This window comes from Athene noctua, chromosome Z, assembly GCF_965140245.1.
Source record: "Athene noctua chromosome Z, bAthNoc1.hap1.1, whole genome shotgun sequence".
In the NCBI taxonomy this organism is placed as follows: Eukaryota; Metazoa; Chordata; class Aves; order Strigiformes; family Strigidae; genus Athene; species Athene noctua.
This window is the reverse complement of record NC_134077.1, coordinates 4,993,495-5,020,517: the sequence shown is the minus strand read 5'-3', so window position 1 is coordinate 5,020,517 and position 27,023 is coordinate 4,993,495. Positions and strand designations below refer to the sequence as shown.

The following is a 27,023-nucleotide window of genomic DNA, read 5'->3' as shown; positions in this document are numbered from 1 at the left end:
TCACGGTATTTAGGGAAGAACACCCACAAACGAGACACAGTATTTAGCAGTATTTTACCTTTGTCAGCAGCATAAAGACAACATCACTGTTATCCTCACTCAGAAAGGCCACGACTCTTTCGTACAAAGTCACAAATTCACTGGGAGAGGCACTAGGAGTGAAGTAAGGAGAAAGGAGAGTACAGAGCCTTCGATTATGCAGGATTGTCTGGAGGAGACGATTGCACTCTGACTTGGTCCCACTGATGAACACCTGAGAAAATTGGGAATGATGAGGAAAAAGGCCCAATGGATACCTATTGTAAAACACAACCCTTAGAGCTTTTTGTTAAGTCAAGCACAATTTTGGTCCTTTTTTAAAAAGGGAAGTTTTCTGAAAATTGACAGACTGTATCAACTAGATACTGCTGTTCCGCAAGATTAAAATGTAAAATTAACCTGCTTCCCTAGCACACTTAAGAACAGCACTCGTGACCTCACACATTGTGTAAAAATACTTAGAAATACAATTTTTGTAATGGGATAGCAAAAGAAAACTGTTCCAGATTTCAGCAGCCCTGCCTGATATTACAAAAAATTTAAACAGAACTATGGCTATGAAGAGCTTTTCAGCACTTCAGCTGTCAGAAGCGCTTAAGGACAGCTGCACATGGAAATAAATTGAATCTAAGAGATGAGAATAAATACCTGGACCCAAATCAGAAGCTAATGCTTTTTTCCTCAGAGCTCCCATGTAACATTACCACCACCACACACTTATATTCTCTACCAGCAATCTTCTGGCTAACTCTCTACACAAAGGATACTGCAAGGCTGTAGAAGAAATGTGTCTAAATACAGAGGTTAGCAAGACATACATCAGCTAGAAAGTCACCAGTAACAGCAAAATATATGCCAAAACACTCTTCTACACACCGCAAGTACCCAAACTTTAGTTACCTGGCCAAAAATCCAGATTACCTTAGCATTTAACTAATATGGTGAGCATTTATTAGCACTAAGCAGACATCTCAGAGCAACAGTTTTTCTTCTGCTTATATGCAAGCTTGAACTCTCCTAAAGACCATGTATATTATACAATTAATTGAAAGGAAAACAGGGCAGACACTTAGAAGTTAATTTTCAGGCTTCTGAACCTTTTAGACCGCCAATAGCAGCAGGCAATTGGAATAAGTATTAGGCATCCAAATATCAGGATAAACTCACTTGGCCTAGAATTTCAATGCAGGATGTGAAGAACTGCCTTGTAGGAGGATTGCGTTGAGTTTCATCACACACATATTCCACTAATGTAAAAAACAAACTAATTCCAACTTTCTTAATTGCAGGCACGGGCTGTACCTTGTAGATATTTATTAAGGCCCTGCAAAAAAAAATCAGATTAAATTTACATATGGAAAATAATCTGTGACAATAAAGAATTGTTTCTTGCCAATATATAGCCTTGAGAAGGGTTATTTCTATCTTACAAGATAAACAAGCATGGGTTCACAGATTCACAGCATGGCTGAGGTTGGGAGGGACCTGTGGAAGACATATGGAGCAAGCCCCCTGCTTAAGCAGGGCCACCTAGAGCCAGGTGCCCAGGACTATGTCCAGATGGCTTTTGAGTATCTCCAAGGATGGAAACTCCACAACCTCTCTGAGCAGACTGTGTCACCCCTCACAGTAAAAAAAAAAAAAAAAAAATTGTTTTCTGATGTTCAGAGGGAACTCCTGTGTCTCAGTTTGTGCCCACTGCCTCCTGTCCTTGGGCATCCTTGAAAAGAGCCTGGCTCCATCTTCTCTGTACCCTCTCTTCACATATTTTATACATTGATAAGAATCCCCTGAGCCTTCTCATGGCTGAACAGTCCCAGGCTTAGCTCGAGTAATTTTGCTGCCTGAAACAGGTACCTCCAAGCCTTAGAAAGTCTCCATAAACGGAGTCAGAAAGTGATCATCAAAAGATGTTTCACGGCATAGTTGTACAGGTTATTTCTCCCTCAAATCATGTGTTTGGCATGTTCTCAGGCCTTCTCAACTACATTTGTACTGCAAGAAAATTTACCTTTTTTTTGTAACAGGTTCAGCAATAGAAGCATTAAAACGGAATGACATTTTTCTTGTCTACTGCCTAGTAAAAATTTTATTGAGCTCAAACCCCCATCTTCACCAAGTCTGAATTAAAACGTCTGAAGAACATGCAATTCCACAGATGTCAATCCCAAGAACTAGCTCATCCACAGAATTTTTCAAATTAATGATCAAGAATGAACATGTAGAAATGGTAACCAAATATTTTAACCTGTACAGCACGTACACTCTGTAGGAAGCCAACTACACTGAAAGAATCCCAGCAGAAATCTAGATTAAGAATGGTGTTGCAAAACCAGACCTCTGGGAAGAATTCTAAAGTCTTCAAGAGGAAGAAGGCCTTGTAGTAATCCATTTATTTACCCCCACAATAGAAGTTATATTATACAGTCTTCTTCCACCGCACAGTTTTGTTTCACATATTGAAAAACTACTTCAAACCATAACTCTCTATCAAAGAGCTACATCCTGCACCATAACAAGGAAAAGCCTACAGAGAGAGATATTAAAAACCTATAGTTTAGCCTATGGCTGAGACAGCTGCAGTACAAGTTTGCCACTTCCTAAAATTTAACATATCATCCCTGTCATCACTCAAAGTGCTTTTGCAGGTTTAGAAAGGCTATTCTAACACACTGTACAATAAATTGAAGTAAAAGACAATACTGTGTGTCCTGTGGAGGCCGAATGACCTTCTGATAATAGTTATTCCTTTAGAGGTCTGTGTCACAAACATACAGGTCTCAGGATTCCAGCTTTGTTGTTGACCCAAGCTGATAAGCACTACACAAAACACATACACAGGTTCCACATTTTAACTCTAACATACAGAAAAAGAAATATAAAACACCACTACCTAAAACAGTGTCTGAACAACCTACGTTATAAAGTTTTCCACATGTACTGCTGCTTCCACAACACCCAGAGAAGGTGGCTTCATAGCTTCTGCCTGCAGTTGTCTCACTTCTTTATGCAAAGCATAAAGCTGCTGGCTCACAACTTCATTTTTATGTTTCCCTTCAAACTAAATGACAAAAAAGACAGACATTCATTTCAGAATAATATTTTTTGCTAAAACTCTTCAATGTTGCACCTATTTGTAAAAAAGAAGCAGAGCCCAGTAAGAGAACTCTGAATATGATGGTATTCCATCCCCCAAGAGCTTTGATCAGAGTTAGTTGTACATTGTGCCCAAGCACACATCCTTGGTTGTATTCCTATGTAATTATCGCACATTAATATAATTCATGTCTTATGTAAGACTTTTAATCCACAGGGACTGAATCTTAAAGGAGATCAAGAAATTCATATACCAAGCAACGTGATTACTTCTACAAACATTTTCATGCTTCTATTCCTATCAGTGAGCATATTCCCACATTCACACATTGGGAAGCAGTTCACAATGAATGCTATGAGCAAAACAAACTTTATGCAACAACTTATTCTTCAGCTGTTGATCTGCATCTCCTTTTGAGCATTATGTTTTAGGTATATCAGGTAACTATTATGTGCATATAGATTTATTTGGTCAATTGCCACCATTCATGCAACCATTCAGCCATTTCACTTTCATTATCCATGTCTAACAGCCCCAAAACAGAAGTGATGACAGGTCTCTAACCTGGACAGTTAGAAGAGCTGCTCCTTGACAGCCTTTATTTGAAGTTCCTCGGCACTCCACATGGAGGGTGATCTGCTCTTCCCGATTGACATACAGCTTAGGTATCATGTCCAATATTTCACTATTAAGAGCAACATTCTGAGATTCCCAGAGAGCTGCAGTTCTGAAAAGCATTTATTAATAATGTTACTAAAATCTTTACTGAAAACCAACGTTAAGCATTTATAAGCAAGAGATGAGACTTTAAATTTAATGTGCTGTACAAAGAACTGTGACGCTTTCCTAGAAAACATGAAAGGTTATTAAATGAAATTGAGTATAACTTCAAAGTAATAGCACTTCTAAGTAATAAAGAAATAGGTTCATAAGAACAAAACTACTCAAGTCTGCTGAGTTCTTTTTAATTATTCTATATAACAATGCAGAAGGAAATTAAATTGATCACCTTCTGTAGGAAATGCCATTTTCCACCAGACAAAAGGAGCTGGACTGTGGGATGATTCAGTCAAAAAAAAAAAGCCCACCTAAAATTGCTGCTGGAATTGTTTTAGACACATCCTCTCTTGGGCTTATCAAGTTTTGGATTGGTTTATAATATTGCTATTAAATGACTACATGGGGTGAGAATAGCTATAGATTCAACAGCTGTGTTTAAAAATAATTCAGCTAGATGCTCTTAGAAATATGAAAAACAGAAAGCCTTTTTCACTCACAAAGCTAATAGCCCCAGAAATCAGATTTCTCTCTTGAGGGGTTCAGTACTTCATACTGCAGCCACTACATTAGTGTAAAATGGTTAACTAGCTTACTGTCAACAAATCTAGGCTAAAGGGAGTCTTTACTTTAGGAAGTATGCCAAACGAGAAAAGAAATTGTAGGAAGTTAGATGTCAGCTGATGCGATCTGTCATTAGATAAGACTTCTGTAGTCTTATCTTAGTTAAAGGAGTGGAATAACAACATGATAGCCAAGAGGAAAAAAAAACACAACAAAACACAGGACTAGAGGCAGAAGTTAAGTACTGGCAGTTCAGTGCCAAAACCACAAACGAGGATGCTGTAAAGGGCACCTGAAGACACTGCTAGACACACTAGTGAGGCAGAAGGAAAACAGCTAGGTCTTACTTGGCATGTCGCTGCAAGATGTTAAGGTCCGTGCGCATGAGCTGAATTGCTTCTTTCTGGCTTACTAGACTGGCAGAGGAAATAACTGGCACAGGAGCTTTCATTGTCTGGAGGGGAAGAGGTTGCTTGGGAACATCAAACTTCTTTAAATTATTCATTATCCTCTCTTTGGCTAGAAAAGAAAGCAGAAGCAAGTTTTGTCATAAAGAAAAGGTTACAAGAAACTGAACAAAAACTTTTGTTTTCACATGAAACATTTTTAACAGCAGACATTTCTCAGAATTCTCCTCTTAACAAAACAAACAAAAAAAAAAAATCACTTGACTGATCTTCCTGGTTTTGTTATCGAAGTTTATTTCACACAGCTATTTTCATGACCAGCTCCATCACACAAACATTAGGATCCAAGAGCCCATGGCTTTCCTTGTTTCCCCTAGCCACTCCTACCTGCCACCTCTCCAATTTTCCTCTTATTACCCTCATCTGTCAGAGGCTCCCTGACCCAGTCTAAGCCAAATTCATCTTCCTTCCCCTACAATTCATCCTCACCTCTTAATCCTGTCAGCTCCAACTCCTTCCAAAAACACAGCCTCTCTCCTCCTGCTGACTCCCATTCAGTTCCTTTGCCCAAACAGTGTCAATTAACCTATGAAACTGTTACAGTTTCCTTTTATTCCCTTTCTTCACATTTTTAGTCAGCACCCCAGCAAAAATCCAATCTCACCATATCCTTAATATCCTTACCATGACTATTATCCCCTTCTGTGCTAGAACAACCCTTTCACCATACCAAAATTCCAGGCAAAGCTATTAGGAACAACAACAATAAAAACCCACACACCCCAAACACCAAACAACCCACAAACCAAACAGACAATCCTTCCATTTTCAGTTATAGTGGTTTTTGCCTTTGCTTGCAGCAGTCTCTCTAAACTTTAGGAAAATTCAGCCTGTCCATGCTCTGTGCAGAGGAATCTTTGGGGAGCTCACCCATGAAGCTCTGGGCACATCATGACCTGCTGTCCTGTGATGTGGCAATCTAAGCCAAAAACATCGATGTTAGCCTCTCACATGAGCATCTTAGTGAAAACAGCACAAAAACCTCATGCAAAATGCTGTACCCAAACAGAACAAACTATACTAACATCTTTATTCACAGACATCATTATGTTCCTAAAGAAACCAGAACTTCAACATGCTAATAACTCCTTCTGGCTCAGTTTCATTAACAATATTCTTATCTCTTACCTGCTAAAGGGTTGGTGAAATCCGTTTGCCCTGCAGAAACACAAGTTGTATGTGATTCCAACTGACCCTGCAGCCAAAGGTTTAGAGCCTCCTGAGACTCATGATGTACAAGTTCAACATTGACATACTCCATCCACAAATCCTAAAGCACAGAAGAAATAACTTACCACCATTCTGGTCAGTACCATATACTGTGCAAGCACCCCAGTAGTTGGGGAACTACAGTAAGTACATAAAACTAGATCCTGCAGTTTAAGTCATAGAAAGATTATTACCGGGGGAAAAAAATTGACAGAGAAAAGCTGCAGAATTTTTATCACATACATGATAAGCCACCAAAAAAGCATTCATGACACTTAAGAGAAGAAACCTGACAAGCACACATGGTATATTTTCTAATAAATGAGAAAGCATAAAGATTATTAAAACTCTGTTCCTAAAAATGGAACACAAAGGAAACTGAGATAGTCTAAAACATCATGGCACGATTAGCTGTCATCAGGGTAAAGCAGGTTGCATTTCCAGTCATCACATATACTGGAGGAATAAAAACAAAGCAGGCGTGAGGAAATGCCCTTCCAAAAATCTCTCCTCAAAGGTTTTTTTAGCTATACTAACTCTTTAGGCATAATGGAGAGAATAACATACCCTCCCCACTCACTAACTTGTATTTGAACCTGACATATTACAGACTACCAACATGATTTTGGCTCCCAGTCTTTTGTCATTTAAAGTTCCAACTTCAATAATTCTCTAGAATTACCTTAAGAACAGTACAGAATAAGGACTGTTCTCACTAAGATATGAGAGAAATCTACTCATGAGTTCTCACTCAAATATAGAGGAAGGCAGTCTGGGCACAGAATTTTTAGGAAAAGACTTCGAGCTGTGAAGGTATCCCACATGCTGTACACATATTAAAGGCCAGTGACACCAAGTCTCTCACTAGTTTAGAGAACCCACTTTAACAACTGAATTTCGGATCCCAGGTTGCCAGTGTCATTAGCACTTCACCTGTTGATTCTGCATGACTTTAGCAAGTCTGTGTGGATCATATTGCTTCGGTAAAGAAGGAATGTATATGTCTCCTTTCTGGAAACTCTCTTCTTCCAACCACAAAACAAAAACATTACAAAGCCTAAGAAGAAAAGCAAAAGAAGGAGAAAAATAAATCAATGTGAACTTTATGCATAGCATGTATTACAAAGCAGTCTCATTCTGGGGTTCAGAGTTAAGGCAACAAGTAGTGCTACAAATGACACAGCTCAAAATGCAGATGTTCCAGGTGATTTGTGCCTAGCTGACTGTCAAAGACCAGCAGTGGAAAGAAGCTATTTAAAAAATATGAACAGTAATATATAAAGAAAAGGAAAACATTTATACAAATTAACATGATCCACAAACGGAATAGTCTCTTATGTCAGAGAATCTCATCCACAACCCCTTTCAAAAGGCCAAAGGAAAAAACAGAGTACATTTGAGAAGGTTTGGCTTCTCACCCCATCACTTCTCCAGATTGCCCCTCCAGAAGATCACACTCGAGTTACATCTTTTTCTTCTTTTCAGACTTATCATGGCTACTTTGTTCTAATTTTTTTCTCTGCTAACACTGTCCTTTAACATGAATATACCTCTTCCTTCAACTCACATTATTCTACTGCATGGCACACTTTATAATCATAACATCCAAGACTTCCTGACAAGAAAGAACTCAAATGTCATTAAATCTTCATACTGTGGCATTAAAAAAAAAAAAAAAAAAAAATCACTAGCAACCTCCAAGTCAGTGTCACTGGTGAAAAAATGGAAGTAGTTTAATTCCAAGAGTCAGCCCTCATGAACAATACTAATATGTTCCCTCCTGTCTAGGTGGTCATTAAACTTCCTGAGCATAAGATTTACTTGGCTGTAGAGCACTCTGGTTTTATGTTGGAGTGGGGAACTCCTTTGAAGTGAAAGAATAAAAAATATTAATCAAGTTACACCCAGCGAGCATCACCAAGGAGGATTTATGATCTCCCTTGTTTGTTTGTACCTAACGATTCCTGAGGGGAGGGAATCTTTCAGAAGCTCAGATCCCATATACCAAACCCCTCTGAACTAGAAGCGCTTTCCAAATAAGCCTTTCAACTAGTTTCTGGGAATATTCAGATACTGTAATACTGCAAACACTTCTTCAGGTAGACTTCTCAGACCAAAAGTCTCCGTGTAACAGAACCACGAACTTCTGTACAGCATAGCAGCAGTTTCAGTGTGCAGGAGATACGTAGCACTTAGAAGCTACCATCCCTTAGAAAGTGAGCGTTCATCAGCTGAGTCACAGTGAGTGACCATGCCCTTCTCAGCCTACTCCAACATGACAGTCTTGTGCTAAGGTTTTTCTGTGCCACTTTACAGCTGGCACAGAGCACGCTTGTCACAGCTCAACTTTAGCACGCTAACCAGGTAAACTGCACTGAATTATGTGGTGGAAGTCCCCAGTCTTAATTCCCTGATGAAGTAATCTTACTCAAGACATAAATTTAGGCCCTGGTCTGTGACAAACAGATGTCTACACCCAAAGTAGACTTTTACATTTATAGCTAGTGAATTATGTATCAGTAGCAGCTATGTCTAAACAACAAATACTTTATCAGCATGGGGATACTGTTAATTAAAAATCAAAGCTCTCTCCTAAGGGGAGCAACAACTCTATCAACAATGTTTTACTTTTAGTGATAAAATCAGTCCCCTCAAATAACACAAGTTGTGTCAGAGAAACAGATTTGACCACAACGATGCACAGAACAAGCACCTGCAGTACATCTAGGCCAGTCAAGGGTCACATGTCTCCCACAGCTATGACTGGTCTAGTAGTTGCTCAGGTGGTTGGACTGAGTAAGACTGAACTGGGCAGGCTTTTTTTACCTGACAAGTTCCTTATGCAGTTCTGGTGAAGTGAGGTAATCTGCCGAGCAGCTCGCCTTCTCTGGTGATCTCTCACTGCCCTCTGCAGGACTGTCCACTCTCAGTGCTTTACTGGCAGCATGGTGAAAGTCTGCTACCTCTATTAAGCGCTGCTTCATCTCATTTATTAAGTTAACATGAGCCGCACTCTGGAAAAAACGTCTTCCAATACAGCCATCTACAGGTAATCTAAAAATGCAGAAAAAAGCACAACACAGTCTTGTTGCAAGTGTCAAATCAGCATCTCTGCACATAATTCGGCTCTTTAGAGAAGCTGCTGGTACACACTGCTTTCAGACTCAGTCTTGGCATGAAGCACTTAATCTCATTTGCAGTGCAAACTTGTTAGTGCTTGCCAGACCATAAGGCTAGAGCTCTTATGGTCAAACTCACCCATACTGTGGTCCTGGTCGGTGAAGGTAAAGGAGGAAGAATTTCTGCCAGATTAGTGGCATGAGAGGGTGATCCGCAGGGGTAGCAAGGGCCTGGTGAGCCCAGCGGTAAATCATGAGCCTCTGAAGGGAAGGTACGATGGGCAACTTCAGCTGGGTCTGTGCTTTCTGCAAAAAGAGTGTTTTCAGACAAGTACTCTGCTGCAGTTCCCTGTAACAGGCTGTCACAGATTAACCCAACAGAACAACACAGCATGAAAACTCAGCCATTATGGAGGAGAAAACTTTGGAAACGTTCACACATCTGTTACAGGTCTTAGAGGAAGAGCTGCCCAGCTCACAGTTATGTTGGACAGGTGTTAGAGAGCAGTGCTACACCTCCGATGCTCAACAAAAATTAGCATGACTGCTCTGGGATGCAAGGCCAACATATGGCCCATTGGTGTTACAGTTAATTAATTCCACAGAGGTAGATGTTCCTGGTTTAGACTTTTGTAAGAGCAGTGATGTGAGAGAACAAAGCAGCAACAGTGAAGCACACAGCACATTCCAACCAATAAAAATAAGTCTTAAGCCATGTGAGGATGCAGAATCCTGCAGCATGCTACTTTTAGCTTTCTCCACACTAAATTCCAAACAGCCCTGATGAAAATCTAAGATAAAACTAACATGAAGAAAAAAAAAAATAAAGAAAAATAAAATTTCTCTTTGCAAAAGCAGAACAAAGGCAAAGTAAAGTATGAGCAGTGGCACACTTATTAGCAACACGGAATGCTACTCCACGGACCCACTAAATCATTAATAAGTCATATGTCAAGCTTGCACAGACTGTGCCTGAAGCAGGGGAATGGGAGGTTTTTCTGAGTTCCCAGGTCTCAGCACAGATCCTGGCACTACCTCATTCCTCACACTAGACCTTAGGAATCCTCAACACCCTTTTCCACACCCAACCCACATACTGTCTCACTTCTCCAGCTAAACTGAAGCATGCAAGCCAAGAGACAAATGTTCTCCAGACTAGTCTCCAAGGATGCAAGACATGTCTGGACACAGCCCATGCAAACCTATTGCCATAGAGCTTCTAGACTACCTTCGCCATTAAAACACACCAAGACAAGTTGAAGTGAAGGACAGCCTAAAAATTACACTTCAAGACTGGACAGCGTCAGTTTCCACTTGCTTCATTCCGGAATTTTTAACTGAATTTAAGCAAAGAACCTGGAAAATGCTGCAATACAACAGGCTTAAAGCACACCTGACTATGGGCCTTGTTAAGGGAGAGACCCAAATGGTTCTGAAAATAATGGAAAATGATTCATCAAATACAAAGTAAATCCCAGACTTCGGCAAAATTCAGATCATTTAAGAAATGATCTTTGATATATAGACACATTTTCCCACTTGTAAAATAAAAAATCTGCTCTCCTCATCTCAGTGGTATAGAATAAATCCACTGAAGGTCATGAGGCATTCAAGTGACTCAGAAAGTCATGCAAGAGTACTAACTAGTGACTAAAGTTTTTTGTAAATAACGGTATATTAAAAAAACAGATATTTGCATATGGTAGTTTTTAAATATTCAACTCAAAATGTCAAAGAAAAGTTCCCTGAGGTATAATTTTCCCCTGGAAAGCCAGACAAAGCATTAGTTATGCTTTTATCCTGGGAAGAAAAAGTACATAGGATAAAAACTAAACAATACAAGAGAAGGCTTTTCCCCAGTTGAGCAGTTCTCTCACCTTCAAAGCTTGATCAGGAGTTAAAGCATTAATAACTAACTCCCACTCCACAACTCTGCGAAGCTGTGAATCTTCTTCAAATATTGACTCCATATTTAACACCGTCCATGAAAACCAGACCTGTACAACACAGTGATAACAGAAACACTCATAATAAAACAGCAGGAGTAGGATCAGGAAGCTTGCTGTTTTCTTAGGAGGAATATGTCTTTATTCGATTTTCATTACAAAGTTGCAAAAGCAGTATCATATCTTCACAAGAAAACTGAAAACCAGTTTCCTCCTTATCTACATTCAAACTTCTCCTTTGTGTTTTGTACAGTCTTGGGAAAGAAGGGGGAAATCTGAGACAATTGACAGAATTATCCAGAAAGTTTGGGAGAAAACAAACTACTTGAACACAGTAAAAAAAGATCTCCTCCCTCCCCCCTGCACTGCACCTCTTCACTTGGTATAACACAGGGGTTTTTTTTCTCTTTTTCCTTTAACAAGGAACTTCCTTAAGCAGAGAAAAAAAACAGTATTCAAAATATTTATCAGATAAAGACTAGTAGAAAAGTCAGGCTTTACATATTTTTCTCTCATTAAATAAACCAAGAACAATTGAAGATTAAAAGAAATCTGAACTAATAAATCCTATTATATGAATTCTTGGACACAGATCAGACAAACTCCCTCTGTGCAAAATGTCCATGTTCCCTTTAGTGTAATAAACCCACAGCATTCTCTTTGGCTAAATTAGGATTTTATCACAAGTCACAAACTCTGGGATAGGAAGAAAGGAAATGAAAAAAAGTCTGCAAAAAACTGCAAAAGCAGAAAAAATAAGCCCTAGACACCTGCATATATCCCAGGGTTGTTCATACAGCACCCTCATACCACTTACCTGAGAGGAATTGGCATTGCCCTCAACAAAGGAAGGTGTCACATTGCCTGCCACAATCCAGCTAACAAGCGAAGATAGCAGACCTTTGTCACAATGATAGCCCAAAGCATTCTGCATGGGAACACAAAATATTCAGGCTTTCTTTGTAAGCATCCTAACAGAAGATTTACAAGCTACAGATATAACAATCCACCTTCATTCAGGTTCCTTCCTTTCTGTCTCATGTTGCTACTGCCCAGCCTTAGTTCAGCCAGCCACCACGGACATGCCTGCTTGTACTTTATTTCTTTTCAGTGAAAAGGTTCTGTTATAGTGACAGTGTCTGTTTCTTTCAGGAGAGGAAGCTCTACTTTTGTTCTAAACACACTATCAAACATTTAAAATGCAAAGACCACAGACTAAAATACTAGAATATAACTCATATGAATGAAATCTGTTCCAAACAGGTTTTTATTGCTATTATTAAAATATCTGACATTTCATTAATCTTGACCTACTCAAAGACAATCATGACCGCTCTTACTGCATTGCAGGAAAATATATCCTCATCAAAATTAGAATGAGCAACACACAAACAGACCATCTACTCAACAGCCACACCAATACAGCCCCTATTTACCTTGTGTTGTTGGTAAAGCAGCTTTTGTATGCAGTCCTCTTGACTGTACTGAAAAGCAACTTTACACAAGTCATCCAGCAAGAAGAGTGTTGCCCGGTCCCTGTGCCACAGTTGCTGGCTGGTGAGGACCTGAACCCAGAACTCCAGTACTGCAGCCGGCCCTAGTCCATTTGGCTGGTCACTCAGAAAAACGTGAGTCTGCCAAATTAAAGGGCAAGATTATGCAAGAGACTGCAGCTTCAATTATAGCGTAAGAATTTACTGAATAACGGTTTAACTTAAGGCTGTGGGCCTATCCGTAACAAATAATTTACAACAGTGTTCTCTATGCCTATGTAAAAACATCTCTGCCATCTCCAACCTCCAAATTTCTGCAGATTCTGCAGCCTGGAGAGCTGAGCATCTTGTGAAATCAGCAAAAACATGCAAAAGCCATGAGCAGGACCCCTGTGACCTGCCAGTATAAATGGCACCTACTTCTGAAGTGTAGCCTGCTATTCCTGCAAAAGGACTTACCAGAGTAGGTCTGTTTCCCTTTAGTCCTTAATGCTCTCTAACATTAGTGGGCCTTGGTTCTTGATCTCTCTGCCCTTACTAAAAATACTACTGTCCCCTAATACAGCAACATTTTTTCATACCACAGCCATAAATTAATGGTCAAAAGCAAAGCTTTCAAACATTAACATATAAGCTGCATTCCTCAATCAACACTGGAGAAAAAGTAGTGCTGCATATTACATTCCCTTTTTAGGCAGTTTTGACCTGGTATTAGAAAATGTGTTTTCCAAGAAATGTCGAAGGCACATATTGTTGTCATGTCCAGTGTCAGGCACACTGCCAGATTTAGGCAAGCTAAGCAGAAGCAGAACCAAATCCAACTATTCATGCTTGATGCAGGGCACTCAGTGTCTACAGAACTGCAAATTCAATATCCCTCCTAACCTTGAACCCTAATTCAGCTGAAAAAGCCTACCTGTTTCTAAAAACCTCACTCCCACCTTTTTTTTCTTAAAAAAAAAAATCTTACCTGTACCATACCACTGAGCAGCTCAATATTTTCTCCATAGCTCACTCCCATCAAGTGCTGTGTTACTTTATGGGTAACCTGCTGTGTCACACCTTGAGGGACTCCACTATCCAGATGAAGGAACAGTTGGATATAAGATAAAAACCTGGAGATGACAAATGAAATTATTTCTAAAATTTCTCCTACTGCATAATATACAGAAAACCTGCTTTTAGAGAATTTAAGACTAACTCAACAAGACTGGTGACATTCATACACAAGGACTTTAATTCACAACCATGCTTCACTTGAGAATGCTCCAGCACTTGAGAATGCTCCCAGCTGTTGCTCAACTTACCAGTAGGGACACAGTTATCTAGTACTCCCTGCTTGTCTTTCTTACTCATCTAAACACTTGTAAATACAGCCGTGGCCCAGCAACAGTGATAATCGTCTACGTGAAGTCAGTAGAGTGCACTTCCACAACTGACTCCTCAACCAATGTCAAAAAGTAACTCAGCAAACAAACCAGATGTACTTCCCCATCATCTGCGTCACACTCCCACTGGATGCAAAACCCAGAATGAAGCCTGATAAATTTAACCGTTAAGATTATCTTTCATTGTTCTCTATCAATAAACATATTAGGAACATAAAATGCTTACTGTTCATTCTTCAGGAGATAATACTGGCAAGAATAAAATAAGGGTAAAATTTTATCCAGCACGTGGACTACTGTTCTCAGATATCTAGACTGGACGAGTACACCTAAAAGAGGGATCCCTTCAGCACAGAACTTCTCAATGCTGTCAAAACAAAAAAAAAAACCACAGGCAAATAAATAAAGATACATTGACTATCAGCAGAATGGGAGACAGTGGGGTGGGGGTTTTTTGTGAAGTGAAATGTAAAGACATTTGTATCTTTACACTTCATCTTTGAAATCCTAAACTGCTAAATCCACAGTTTTTACTTCGGCTGTAGGAGTCATTCAATCATTGACAGATTTGGCATTTCCTGCCCTTCTGGGGGTTTGTGACCTTCTCTTCCAAAAGTCACTGGAAATGCTGGTCTTCATCCACCAATTTTCAATCCATTTAAAGCACAGCATTCTTGCCTGACCTAACCAACCAGCCTCCCTCTCCAGGCAAAAGAAGAACCTGCAGAGGGAGTTTTGTATTACCTATCTTTGACATCTCCTTAGGATGGATGATGATCTGGACATCTTTCTTCAGTACCTACAGATGGAGCTCACAGGGTTTCCTTACAATAGGTACTTCGATGGTGGCAGTCAGCTGAGATGAATCCTACCCTTACTATACAGAGACCTCACTAGTGGCTACTTATTTGGTACATTGCTCTGCATAAAGTTTTGCTAACTGAGAAGGGGCTGCACATTAGGCAAAGGTGTAGAACAGTAATCCTGTTTCTACTCTGGGATCATGAAAATGAAATATTATATTGTCACTAGTATACACTGCAGCTCTTTGTTTCCTCTGCTCATAAACATAACTGACCCTGAACTTCTGCATCTGATAAATATCAGTGTTATTGTTTAGATAGGAGAAGGATATCAAATAGTTCTTTGCAAGGCGAAACCAGGGGTGGTGGGAGAAAAAACACCACCCACAGAACTAAAGAAGTTCCTTGTTTTTCATTCCACGCTCAAATTAATGTAAAAATTTCCACTCAAACCAGAACACCTTCCTATCAGTCTCAAATTATTCTAGCGCTTTGAAGCGGCGTGTATGTGTCTATGGTATAACCTTAGCATCAAGCAACGGCTTGGGGAATGCATTGGGTTTGTGTGACAAGGTTTTGGTAGCAGGGGGTACAGGGGTGGCTTCTGTGAGAAGTCGACAGAAGCTTCCCCCATGTCCCATACAGCCAAGGCCAGACGGCTCCGAGACAGACCTGCTGCTGGCCAAGGCTGAGAACATCAGTGATGGTGGCAGCACTTCTGGGGTAACATATCTAAGAAAGCGGAAAAAAAAAAAAACCTGTGCAAAGGCAACTGCAGCTGGAGAGAGAATATATGAAACAACTCTGCAGCCACCAAGGTCTGTGAAGGAGTGGAGGAGGTGCTCCAGGTACTGGAACAGATTCCTCTGCACCTCGTGGTTCTGTGCCCTGCACCCATGGATGTTAACAGGGGAGATCACCTGCAGCCCCACACCAGAGCAGGTGGATGTGCCCGAAGGAGGCTGGGACGCTGTGGAAAGCCCACGCTGGAGTAGGCTCATGGCAGGACCTGTGGAGTCATGGAGAGAGGAGCCCATGCTGGAGCAGGCTTGCTGGCAGGACTTGTGACCCTGTGAGGGCAGTCTGTTCCTGAAGGGCTGCACCTTGTGGGAGGGACCTACACTGGGGCAGTTTGTGAAGAGCTGCAGCCCATGGGAAGGACTCACGTTGGAGAAGTTTGCGGGGCACTGTCTACAGTGGGAGGGACCCCATGTTGGAGCAGGGGAAGAGCATGAAGAGTCCTCCCCCAAGGAGGAAGGAGCAGCAGAGACAATGGATGATGAACTGACCACAAACCCCATTCTCCGTTCCCCCTGTGCTCCTGGGGGGAAAGAGGTAGAGAAATCAGGAGTGAAGTTAAGCCTGGGAAGGAGGGGGTTGGGGGAAGGTGTTTTAAGATTCGGTTTTATTTCTTACTACCCTACTCTGATTTGATTGGCAAAACACTTACTTTTCCCAAGCTAGGTCTGTTTTGCCCATGACAGTAATTGATGAGTGATCTCCCTCTGTCCTTATCTCTACCCACAAGCCTTTCGTTGTGCTCTATCCCCTGTCCAGCTGAGGAGTGATAGAGCACCTTTGTTGGACACCTGGTGTCCAGCCAAGGTCAACCAACCACAGAGGAGAAGAAAGCCAAGACAATTTCTCTTCAAAGGAAAAAAGCACTATTATATGAAGAAAAATATGTCCAAATTTTGAATATGAGTAAGAGATAATTAAAAGGATGACAGATTCAGGAAAAACAGACCTGGAAGAGACCGATTAATCTATGCCTGGCTCTGTACTTCAATCAACTAAAACATTTGATTATGCCCAAGAACCTTACCTACAAACCAGCTGAAAGCACTGAAAAAGACAGTGCTGGAACACAGTCAGGCTTAGGACATTCAGTATCAGGGTTATAAAGAGCTCTATTTATCATTACCAGCAGGAGTGTTTTTTTAATCCTGACTATTTTCCAAATACTCTGATGTAGCACTGCTAAAAAATAATTACATGTAGAATAACCCTTTCAGTAAGTGTGGTTAAAAGTTATTCCTGCCCATAGCAGTTATGCTAACCCCTCAACTGCAATACTGTTTCTAATGACTATATTGACCTGACATGCAGAAGGCAAAAATTAGCAAAATAAAAGAAATGGCATATTGTTTGAAGCTACAATCCCTGAAAGACCTCTCAGTCCCTTCAATGAGAAGTCCTTTATTCTTCAAACACACATAAAGATGTTAATAGCCCTCAGTTCATCATTAGATAGGTTGCTCAGTCACTGGGGCCATCCATCCAAGGCAAACACGAAAAAGCACTTACCTGTGACCCAGCATGGTCATTGCCAGCGCCAGGTAGCAGCCGATGGGGATGTTTCCTTTAACAGCCTTCAGGAGGGGGTAAAGTGTGACCGACTCCGTCATGTCGAGCACTCCGTCAGACGCAGGGACCGCAGGCCAGCCATGCTTCATGCCACAGTCATTTTTGTGAAGCTTTAACCTTAAAATCAAACACCATGCCCACTGATTGAAGGAAGTCTCTGGGGTTTCTCCATAACGAACAATGCTGGCTAAGTAGGAGACCTGGAACCAAAGCAGCAGGAACAGAAATGAGAGGAAGCACAGCCATATTACAGCACATATGGCACTAGTCTAGGATTTGGGTCAACTTTGGATGAGTTTCCTCTTCCATCACAACACCGTGACATGAGATCAGAGCAATGGTAGTTACTTTTCAGATACACCACGTAGCGCCACCAGTTAAGTTTATCTGAAATCTCTGCTTCTATGGCCTTGATTTCTACCACCTCTCTCCCCCTACCCATCCCTTTTGGTAAAGGCTATCAACCTATACTATTTGGGTAAAGTTTTCCAAACTAGGTATTGGTCTTGGATTAGATTTTATTTTTACTTCTTAAAAAAACCTCCAGGCACAACCTTTAATAATGTTTAAGGCCATTAGCGAAAAAAACCTGTGTCAACCAAATGCCAAAAACCTGGCAGCCTCTCCTCAGAAACAAGTTTGACCTGTGGACAAAGTGTATGTGTCATAGATGTGTCCATTATCATGAAGACCCTGTGTAGATCAGAAGGAATTACAAGTCTTTGGGCCAAGCATGCTGTGACAGACCAACATAAACTACAGAGCTGAAAGTCAATGCAGATATTTCATCCTCTCAGAGTGGGGCTACAAGAACCACTTTTCTCTCAAATTCCAGTTACAAGCTCATGCAAGACCAACTCACGGTCTTGTGACACACTTGTCACATCACAAGTGGCAACCAAGGCTGAAATAGCCTTAAAAAGAGAACTCATCTAGCTGGCAAAAGGCAACAAACCATGATGAAGCAGAGCAGAGAAGCAAGTCAAAAGAGCAGAGGATAAGGAACATTCAAAGTGTGGAAAGAAAAGACTAGGTAAAAGCAGCACAGAGGAAGCGGGGAGAAGAAAGCACTGTACAAGAAACACTGAGAAGACAAAGCACAACTCAGTGCTAAAAGCTCTGAATAAATAGAAGCATCTTGGACTGAATATGCAAAAAAGGGATTTTTAACCTTGATCTCTATTCTTCCATTCCCCTTCTGTAACCTGGAGCCATACCTTCATCAGTCACCAGTGTGCTGTAAAAATCAGTGTAATGTTTGTAGGTGTTGAGGTACCACAGCACTGGATCATTACTGAAATGCTCCTAAAATCTTGAGTTTTTAAATAAGGTAAGACTAAGAGATGGAGATACAGGAAGGATGTCTCTTACGTTCACCAGTAATAGTAAGTAGTCTTTCATTAAGCAAGTACTGGCCAACTCTGCATGAGTAAAAGCATGCTTTTCAAGAACAGTTTGCAAATATTGAACTACAGGCTGGATAATAATGCAAACCTACAAGGGAGACAAAATTTCTATTTCTCATAGATGTTCAGTGTAAGTCTAACAGTATCTTCAAACAGGTTTGTGAGAGCAAAAATATTGAGAGTTGGTATATTACGATGTTCTAGCAGTATCAAGATAGCAAACCTTTTAAAAAGAAAAAGAAGACAAGGTATTGGCCTGCAGTTTTTCATATCTATCACTATGAGTAAGCTATTGTCTGTAATTCTGAAGAAGGCATACCTGTTTTATGCTTTCAGAAAGCAGCCCAGTATATGGTTTCTGGGAAAGATATTTTTGATATGCTTCCAGGACCATCAATGCAACTTCAGAGTGGACAGCTGGATCCAGATGAAGAACATCCTGATAAAAACAGAACTGCATGACAAAACTTGACTCCTTCAAAAGGTCTCTAAAACTGTATCATTCAGTTGCACTACAGAGAGATAAATCTTAATTTGAACTTAATAAGGTATTAAGTGTTGTAATACCTAGGCAAAACCTTGGCCAGTAAGAAAAATTCTGGCTCAACATTGAAGAATAATGAGCTTACATTGGGCAATATAAAGCTCAACAGCTAGATTATTATTTCCAGAAAAGAAGTGACCATAATCACTTCTTATGTGCATTTGGCAGATTTCTAGCAATTAATCCAAGGATTATTTATATCCAAAAGACATTATAGCCAAAGATGGCAGTACAGACACTGGAAATCTTGCCTTTAAAAACAAAACCACAAGATACTATTTTTTTGTATCAAAACATAGTAATTCCTCTTATCAATTGCCACAAGAACTATTTTTCCCCATATCAAAGTGTACAGACTTGACGCTGTTATAGCACAGCAAAGACCTCACAGTTAATTTTTCCTATCATTCCTTTGTTTTCACATGTCATCAAGAAACAGAAAGAAAAAGGCAATCTTCATCTACAAATATCTGCACAACAAAGATGAGTTCAGTACAAAACAAAGCACAGATTACAATGCTAAACTGGATCACTGAAGACAGGCAATGTAATTTTTTCCCTCCCATCTATTTATGTTTCTCTGAAAAAACGTTCACCCTCAACTGGATCCGGAGCTGATGGAGCTACTGGAGTAACCCATTTTAGGGAATAATTTCCAATCATGGAAATAATGCTCAGGGCTTTGAAATTGCTGATTTCCATCAGTAGTTTTCCTGCAATGTGAAAAACATACCTGGATACCAGCCTGCAAATTAAAGTCACACCAGTCTCATACACATTTCTGGAGGAGTCCTCTACTTCTGCAGCCAGAGATATCTTAATCAAGTGACTCAAAAATAGTCCTGTCAACTGTTTTATTGTTTACAGAGAGAAAACTCCTGCTTAATTATCTTTTTTTAATCTCAGCTGCAGCACTACAAGCAAGCAACACAAGCAAATCCTCGGGTAGAATGCTGCCAAATTATTGTGAAGCTCCCATCCTATGCCACCAAGTGTACAGCCATCATCTAAAAGCATGTAATTAACTGTTTTCAAATTCAGTTATAGTCCCAGGTTGAGTAACGCTTTTACTCTGTAAAATTGACCAAGTTCAGGCCTCCTGTTTTTAATACGTACATGCTCACCAAATCCCCAGTTTAGTCCTTCCAAGATAATGCAGGCTAGTTTATTCTCCACTGTCGTTAGACTGTAATTTAATAACCAGTCACGAATCAGTGCTATCTCAGACGAAGAAGGCTTCCACAGGTACAACGGCAGTTCTTTAAACAGATATAAAGAAACCTTTGCGGGTAGAAGAGAAAAAGACTTATCAGTACTCAATATGAACAATAATCAGCATCATGGCGTTCTACCTTGAAGAGTGAAATGATCAAAAAAACCCACAGATTGGTCTTAAACACAATGCATTCATACCAAGTTGCATCTTATAACAGAGACTGATATGGCCTCTGGCTTTAACTGGGTGCCTGCTTTAGATGGATGTTAGCACTCACCATGCCAACTTTCTGGATGGTGTCTCTAACTCGATCCAGCAGTATAGAAATAATCTGTGTATGGATGCTGGCAATTGCTCCCAATAGCTCTCGACCAACTTTTGAAAATGTCTCTCTTGTGGAGAGACTAACATAAGACACCTGAGAAGATGAGCAGAGAGAAGTTACTGGTTAGGGCTGACTTTCATTAACTGCAATAAAGTGTCTTTTGGAAAATACAAACTAAATTGGTCTTGGTGATCCTGGACAAAGCTGATAAATGCCAATATTAAAACTGAAACTGATTGCCCTAGAAGATAACAAAATTATTAGGTCAGCGTCAAAAAAGTCCAAAACTAAACACAGGAACGAACACACACTAAAAAAACCAACCCCAAAACCAAAACACACTAGACATCATGACAGAAAAAACACCACACAAGGAATTTCAGAGCTACAAGTTAGATCTGTGCAAGAAAATCAAAAGCAAAACAAAGATATTTTTGTTCATTTGTTTCATTCTGGCTTGGTCTACACAAAAGCTGTTTTTTTTCTCCCAGAAAAACATGCACTTCACAATATTTTAATTCAGTACTAGATTATAAACTTCAGAAGTAGCACTTTCTTAGGTCCATGATAGAACAAACTACAGAAGCCACAAATGTTTCACACCTGTCACTTAGGAAAAGAGCACATTCATTCTTTTCCCGATTGGACCAGTAATATTACTCACCTCATATATCTCCAGAACAATGATTTTGATAAAATCCTCGTCAACATCAGCCCGTTTGGTTTGTGCCATCTGAGCAAATGTGATGAGCAGACAAATTTCTTCTGAGCTGTTCATTGATTCGAGATACTTTTCAAAAGTCTCAAGATGCTCTGGGTCTAGAAAAAACATCACATGAAAGAAGTATAATAGAAGAATTGTTACAGGACATGCATCATCAACATTTATGTATTTATTGACAGTCCAATCCCAGAGAAGAATCAGTGACAAAGCAATTATCACTGGGTTAGTATCCTCTCTTCAGAAGTGACTGGTATCAGCTGCTTTAAAATAAGGTGCAAGACACACCATAATATGCAGTGAGTCTGTATGATTCAGTAAATACGCTAGTGTTCATAATGAAAGCTAAAACTGCTTCAAGATCAGTTGGAAATCCATTTTTAATATTATTTTAACTTGCAATGTCTATCATCCACAGGAAGAAAAAGTGAAAAGATTCAAGCAGTTAAAAATGTTATTGTGGTTTTGGCTTCCATTAATTATCAGAGTAATTAATTCCATAGATTAAGTTCAAATTATATGAAACATTTCCAGTTTTAATCAGCACACAGTCAAGAGAAGATTAAAAATAAGCCCATCCGAATACAGCAGAGAGGCTTTGATCAAGCTGAGAGACTCTGCCTATTCCCACATATCATGATCTCAAGCAGCAATTAAGCTGGGAGATCATTTTATGCCAATTACAAATAAAAATACTTCAAGCATTTAGCCTTGGGCCTAGATTATGTCCAAGAGTTACAAGGAAAGGTCAGTTTCAGTTTCTCAAACTCAAAACAAGAGAATTACTGAATGCACTTGTTTGGAACATATGTCTGAATACAAGAGAACTAAAGTTACACAGAACAGGAAGGCTGAGAGATGCTTTCATATGAAATCAAGGTTTCCTCTTTAAACCCAAGAGTGACACATTGCCAAATGCAAATAAAAATTTTACTCCTCAGGGTAGGGGACAACAGGAAGGAAAGGGTACAAAGAAACCTGAACAGGACTTTAAAATATTTTATTTCTTCCAAATAACTTTAAATAGAGTCTGTGCAGCAAAGTAAGTATTTAAAGCCGCATTTAAGCTGTAAAACGGTTTGCAGAGTGGTGTACCTCCTCTGAAGCCAAGGTGCCAGTAAACACTGCTTACAGTGATCTTATAGTAGTTGAATATATTGAAAAAGCACTCATTGTGGCACTCAGTTACTTAACCTGCACAGGCAGGTACTCAGCATGCTTGTGATTTAACACTTTCACTTAGGTTACATTCTGTTTTAAGGGCTTTCAAGCATTTTACAACTGTACTTCAACCTGAGAAGGTCAGACTTGTACAGCCAAAATACCTCATGAACAGCATACTAGAGGATTGTGCAATTTCAATAAAGAGTTTTTCTATGTAGCAAGATAAACTACACTCCTGATAGATAAAACGGACACACAGGGGATGTCTCATCCATTCATCTCCCTTTTATAATGCTAACTTTTATCGTTATAGCAGAAGTTATGGAGCACTGTGCTTTTTGTCATTGTTTTGGGTTTTTTTAAGGTAATGCAGAAGGACTGCAAAAAAAAAAAGAGACTATGCTATTACCATAAATAAAGGCATAGCAGAAAGACCCACAGCATAGCAAAGGGGTAGGACACACAGGACAGCTATTAGCACAGTGACATCTGCATCTGTTTCATTAGGCATAGACCCACTAAGCAACAGAGAATGGGTTTGGAGGGGGACAGAAAATAAAAAAGGATTTGGTGAAGTTAAGAACAAAGACCATAAATGGAAGGAGGATGCCAGCTGCTGAGCACACGTGCACTAAGACCTTCTCTGCTGCACATCAAAGCTCTGCAATCTCCCAGCTTCTTGCTTCAGCTGTACCTTCCTCTTCACTGCACCTGGGGTCATCTGTGAGCTCCAAACGCTGCAGACCCCACACCACCCTCAAATCCATGCCCAGCCATAGCTTTGGACTGAAGGACTGAGACAAGGAAAAAGGGAAGAGAGACTTCACCCAAATCCTATCATCTCTCAGTGGGGCAATGACATTCACCACAGAGCTGCTACTTGAGTCCATTACCTTCCTCCTCTGCACGTCTGATCACACTAAAATTCAAGTTCAGGGACACCCTAAAAGTAAATCGCACCTCAAATCTTGGTACTGGCAGTAAAGAAACTGTAACCAGAAATGTTGTTCATCAGGTTCTCACTGCCAGCTGCAGCAGAAACAAATACAAAACTGTTAATCCTGCATTTAAAAAACTGACAGAGAACACATGCTTGTACTCACGAGTATCAAACAGCAAGAAGAAACACTACTAGGTCATTGCTTGTCAGTGAAAATGTGTGTTCCACAGTAAGTTTATTAGCACTTGGTCCACTCAAGAATAGCTCAAGTAACCAGACTTCCAATTATTTCCCCAGGGAGTTGTTTTCTATCTGGTGGCTCTCACAGTCCAGAGTGAGAGCTCCATCACTGCACTCCATTTTATCCTGCTATTAATATCCCTTAAAAGCAGCCATGCTCCCACCTCTACATATGCAAGTCTAAAGCTTCCATCAATTACCAAGGTTGGCTGCCACCTGTAGATTAACCACTCTTAATATTTCTCAAACTTAATTTGGGAAGGGAAAACAATAGCAAAGGTTGTCTCTCAAGAGAATGTTAAAGCCATGGTCTTCTAGGCTATGAATTACAGGAAATTCAGTCAGCATTATATTGGTGTCAGTCAAAATATTTCAGAAGATCAGAGGGAATTCACTGAACGAACTGTTGATATTCCCGGTCTAGACATTTGTGAAAAATGGTATTGTGCTGACATAACCCACTGAGGAGAATGAAGAGGATAAAAATATCCTGCATCAGCATACCAGGGACTTTAAAACACAAAAGTTAGCTAGAAATAAAACAAAGCCTGAACAAAACAAAAAAAAAAAAAACAAAACAGTGTTCATTACTTCAAGAGCTGTAAACCCAACATATTATATTACGTTCTCTTTGTTTGAGATGCATTAAAAGTTTCTTGCAAAAACAAAACTAAAGAAGTTCTACTGAAACAGTGTAACTTTGGCTGGCAAGTGCTAATCAGACAAGTGCTTCATTAACTATACACAGCTACAGTCTAGATATCCCTTCTCCCACTCTGCATAAATTGCCTTAAACATAAGCTGAGCTTGCAGAGAGTCAAAACAATCAGTAACCTCTCAAGATTGCCATTTTCTTCTGCTTCTCCATCAAAAGACTTGGTTGATATAAGTAACAACTATCTGGGCTACCAGCTACCTGAAAAGTAAAACTGACAGCGAGATTTGTTCTCCCTGAAGACAGCACAGCAGCTGTCAAGTAGGGAGTTACTGCTTTGTCTACCTGTCTTCCTGTCAATCAAGTCCTGAAATATTTTCCATGAGGGTGGCAAAGGGAAAGTAGTGTTCCAGTTGGCTTCTAAATAACACTGCTATAGCTGAAGCCACCACAATCACTGTGGATGGAGATCAACACAGGACAGAAGTCAAAGGGAAACAGAAAGAAGAGGTGGCATATAGGACAAGAAAAGCATCAAAAGAGGCTTGAGATAAGGGAAACATCTGTAGTTGTGAAAGATAAGCAGAGCTCCCACAGTGTAGGTCACCGAAGACAAAAGTAACAAGTTTGGGGGAAAAAAAAGGACTGGAGTATTTATAGAATTGTCAACAGCTCACAAAAAAACAAACCACAACAAAATGAACCCTAAGTGATATAAAATTCTCAATTTTAGGATTTATATCTCACTCTCCAAACACTACTGGAGGTCAGGATGGGACCTGATACAAGAACACAGGAGATGTACCTACTGCATGGCACTCTTGCAGTTCTCTGCAGCAGCCAGTAGCAGTCACTGTCAGAGAGAAAACTAAAGGACAGTAGATTTGATAACTCCTGTTAAAATGAGAGTTTGGGCAAAAAGTACTGGAAGACCATAAACTGCCCTGGACATTTCTAAGGCCTCTGGACCAGTCACACTGCTGAGGGTGTATTTAACAATGGAAACTGCCAAGAGTTAAATCTGTAGCCAATGGAGCCAAATCAATTAGAATTGGTTCTGAGTGTAGGAATTCTACCTTTGAGTCTTTGTTTGCAGTCTGCCGGTTGCAGAGTAGAGCAGAGCTTTTCCAGGTTCTCGTTCTCTGCACAGTGCATGACAAAGAAGAGCCTCCAAAGCATGTTGCTGGATAAAGTTCCATACGGCATCTCAGACATAAACAACCAGACTCCCAACCTGTTGGATTTGAAGAGGTAGATAGAAACAGTTTCACCCTGATAAATCCCAACATTTGAAAAATGAGAGACACCTGCATCTCCGCCATATAACAGAATTAGGAATGTGAGGATGTGTCTCAAATTCTGAGTTAACCTCATTTTCAACTGAACAAGTCCTCAGAACTTCTGTCAGAGGCTAAAACTCAAGGCATAATTCCTCCCCATCTTGATGCTACCAACGTGATGAAAAAACCTGCATATTGCAGTCTTGTTTAAACCACTGAGTATTTAAAGCTACTCCAAATGCCGGTTTCAAATATCTAACTCCAGGATGAAGCCAGTTATCAATCACAGAGGACACCCTACCTTTTTGCCTTCAGAACATGTAGAACAGCTCTAAAAAACAGCTCATCAAACTCCAGTTGCAACTTTTCCACAGAGTAAGGATGTACTACTGATCCATATTGTTTATTGCCACTAACATACTGGGCCCAGTGGTCACTCACATGACAAAGCGTCATCCTACACAGCAGAACAAACAAGTCAAAGAAAGATCATTAAGTATGTCATCACCATATAAAAACAGAGACAAGTGCAACTAGATCAGAGTACAGTCACAAGAGACATGTTCAAGCCTTTGTCCTTTGGTTTCCAGAGACTTCCATATAAAAAGCATTTCCATCCCCTCTTCAGACAGGGTTAGTCTAATATTCCTGTATTACCATTCCCTGGTTTTGCTATCAAACAGTGCATAATATTCTTTTATACCAAATTAGTTTCTGTATGAACTTTGGAGCCTTAAGGTAACTGTACACGATGAAATGGCAGTGCATGCAAAAAGCTCATACAGGAATAATTACACTGAGAAAGTTACTGCTCACAAAGCAATACATAACAACACAAAGAAATACACGGAGAAACACATGTAATAACACAAACATGGATTTTTGTTTCTGATTTGACTTTATCCCCCCTTGTAAACACACCCATAGAAGCCATATAAAATGACTGTTACGAGATTTAAAAACAAAGAGCACTTTTTAGGTTTCAATCACATTTGCTTACTGCAACAATATGATATTTTTCAAGAAGCAAATTAAAAACCTTAAAACAATTCTGGATAACAACAGAAAGCAAGCAGTAACACTGGTCATAAATAGGAGTTAGTCAAGAAACTTTGATGGATTTCAATGACTTCCCAAGACCTTCCCTGATGGAAGTCAGCCTGGTGTTCCACACTTACCTGGCTCCTTTGTACCCACAGCATTTAGATTCCACAACTTCCCACTTCACAACTTTAGAGTCAAGGACCCTGGGATTTCAGATTC

General features: G+C 40.0%; 1 protein-coding gene across 2 annotated transcripts in view; it reads right to left on the bottom strand.

Moving 5' to 3' along the window:
- The window catches only part of EPG5 (ectopic P-granules 5 autophagy tethering factor), a 57,510-nt gene that overhangs the window by 17,906 nt on the left and 12,581 nt on the right, over positions 1-27,023 (bottom strand). For both annotated transcript variants that reach the window (XM_074931920.1, XM_074931921.1), the window contains exons 10-30: positions 26,062-26,217; positions 25,557-25,714; positions 21,425-21,579; positions 20,713-20,853; positions 20,336-20,500; positions 18,995-19,114; positions 17,210-17,469; positions 14,326-14,466; positions 13,682-13,826; positions 12,655-12,852; positions 12,036-12,146; positions 11,150-11,269; positions 9,412-9,578; positions 8,980-9,207; positions 7,087-7,210; positions 6,073-6,214; positions 4,825-4,996; positions 3,701-3,863; positions 2,958-3,100; positions 1,207-1,363; positions 59-253 (exon numbers count right to left, since the gene is read on the bottom strand). In XM_074931920.1, coding sequence (XP_074788021.1) covers positions 59-253; positions 1,207-1,363; positions 2,958-3,100; positions 3,701-3,863; positions 4,825-4,996; positions 6,073-6,214; positions 7,087-7,210; positions 8,980-9,207; positions 9,412-9,578; positions 11,150-11,269; positions 12,036-12,146; positions 12,655-12,852; positions 13,682-13,826; positions 14,326-14,466; positions 17,210-17,469; positions 18,995-19,114; positions 20,336-20,500; positions 20,713-20,853; positions 21,425-21,579; positions 25,557-25,714; positions 26,062-26,217 — 3,361 coding nt within the window. The remainder of the gene's footprint in view (positions 1-58; positions 254-1,206; positions 1,364-2,957; positions 3,101-3,700; positions 3,864-4,824; positions 4,997-6,072; positions 6,215-7,086; positions 7,211-8,979; positions 9,208-9,411; positions 9,579-11,149; positions 11,270-12,035; positions 12,147-12,654; positions 12,853-13,681; positions 13,827-14,325; positions 14,467-17,209; positions 17,470-18,994; positions 19,115-20,335; positions 20,501-20,712; positions 20,854-21,424; positions 21,580-25,556; positions 25,715-26,061; positions 26,218-27,023) is intronic.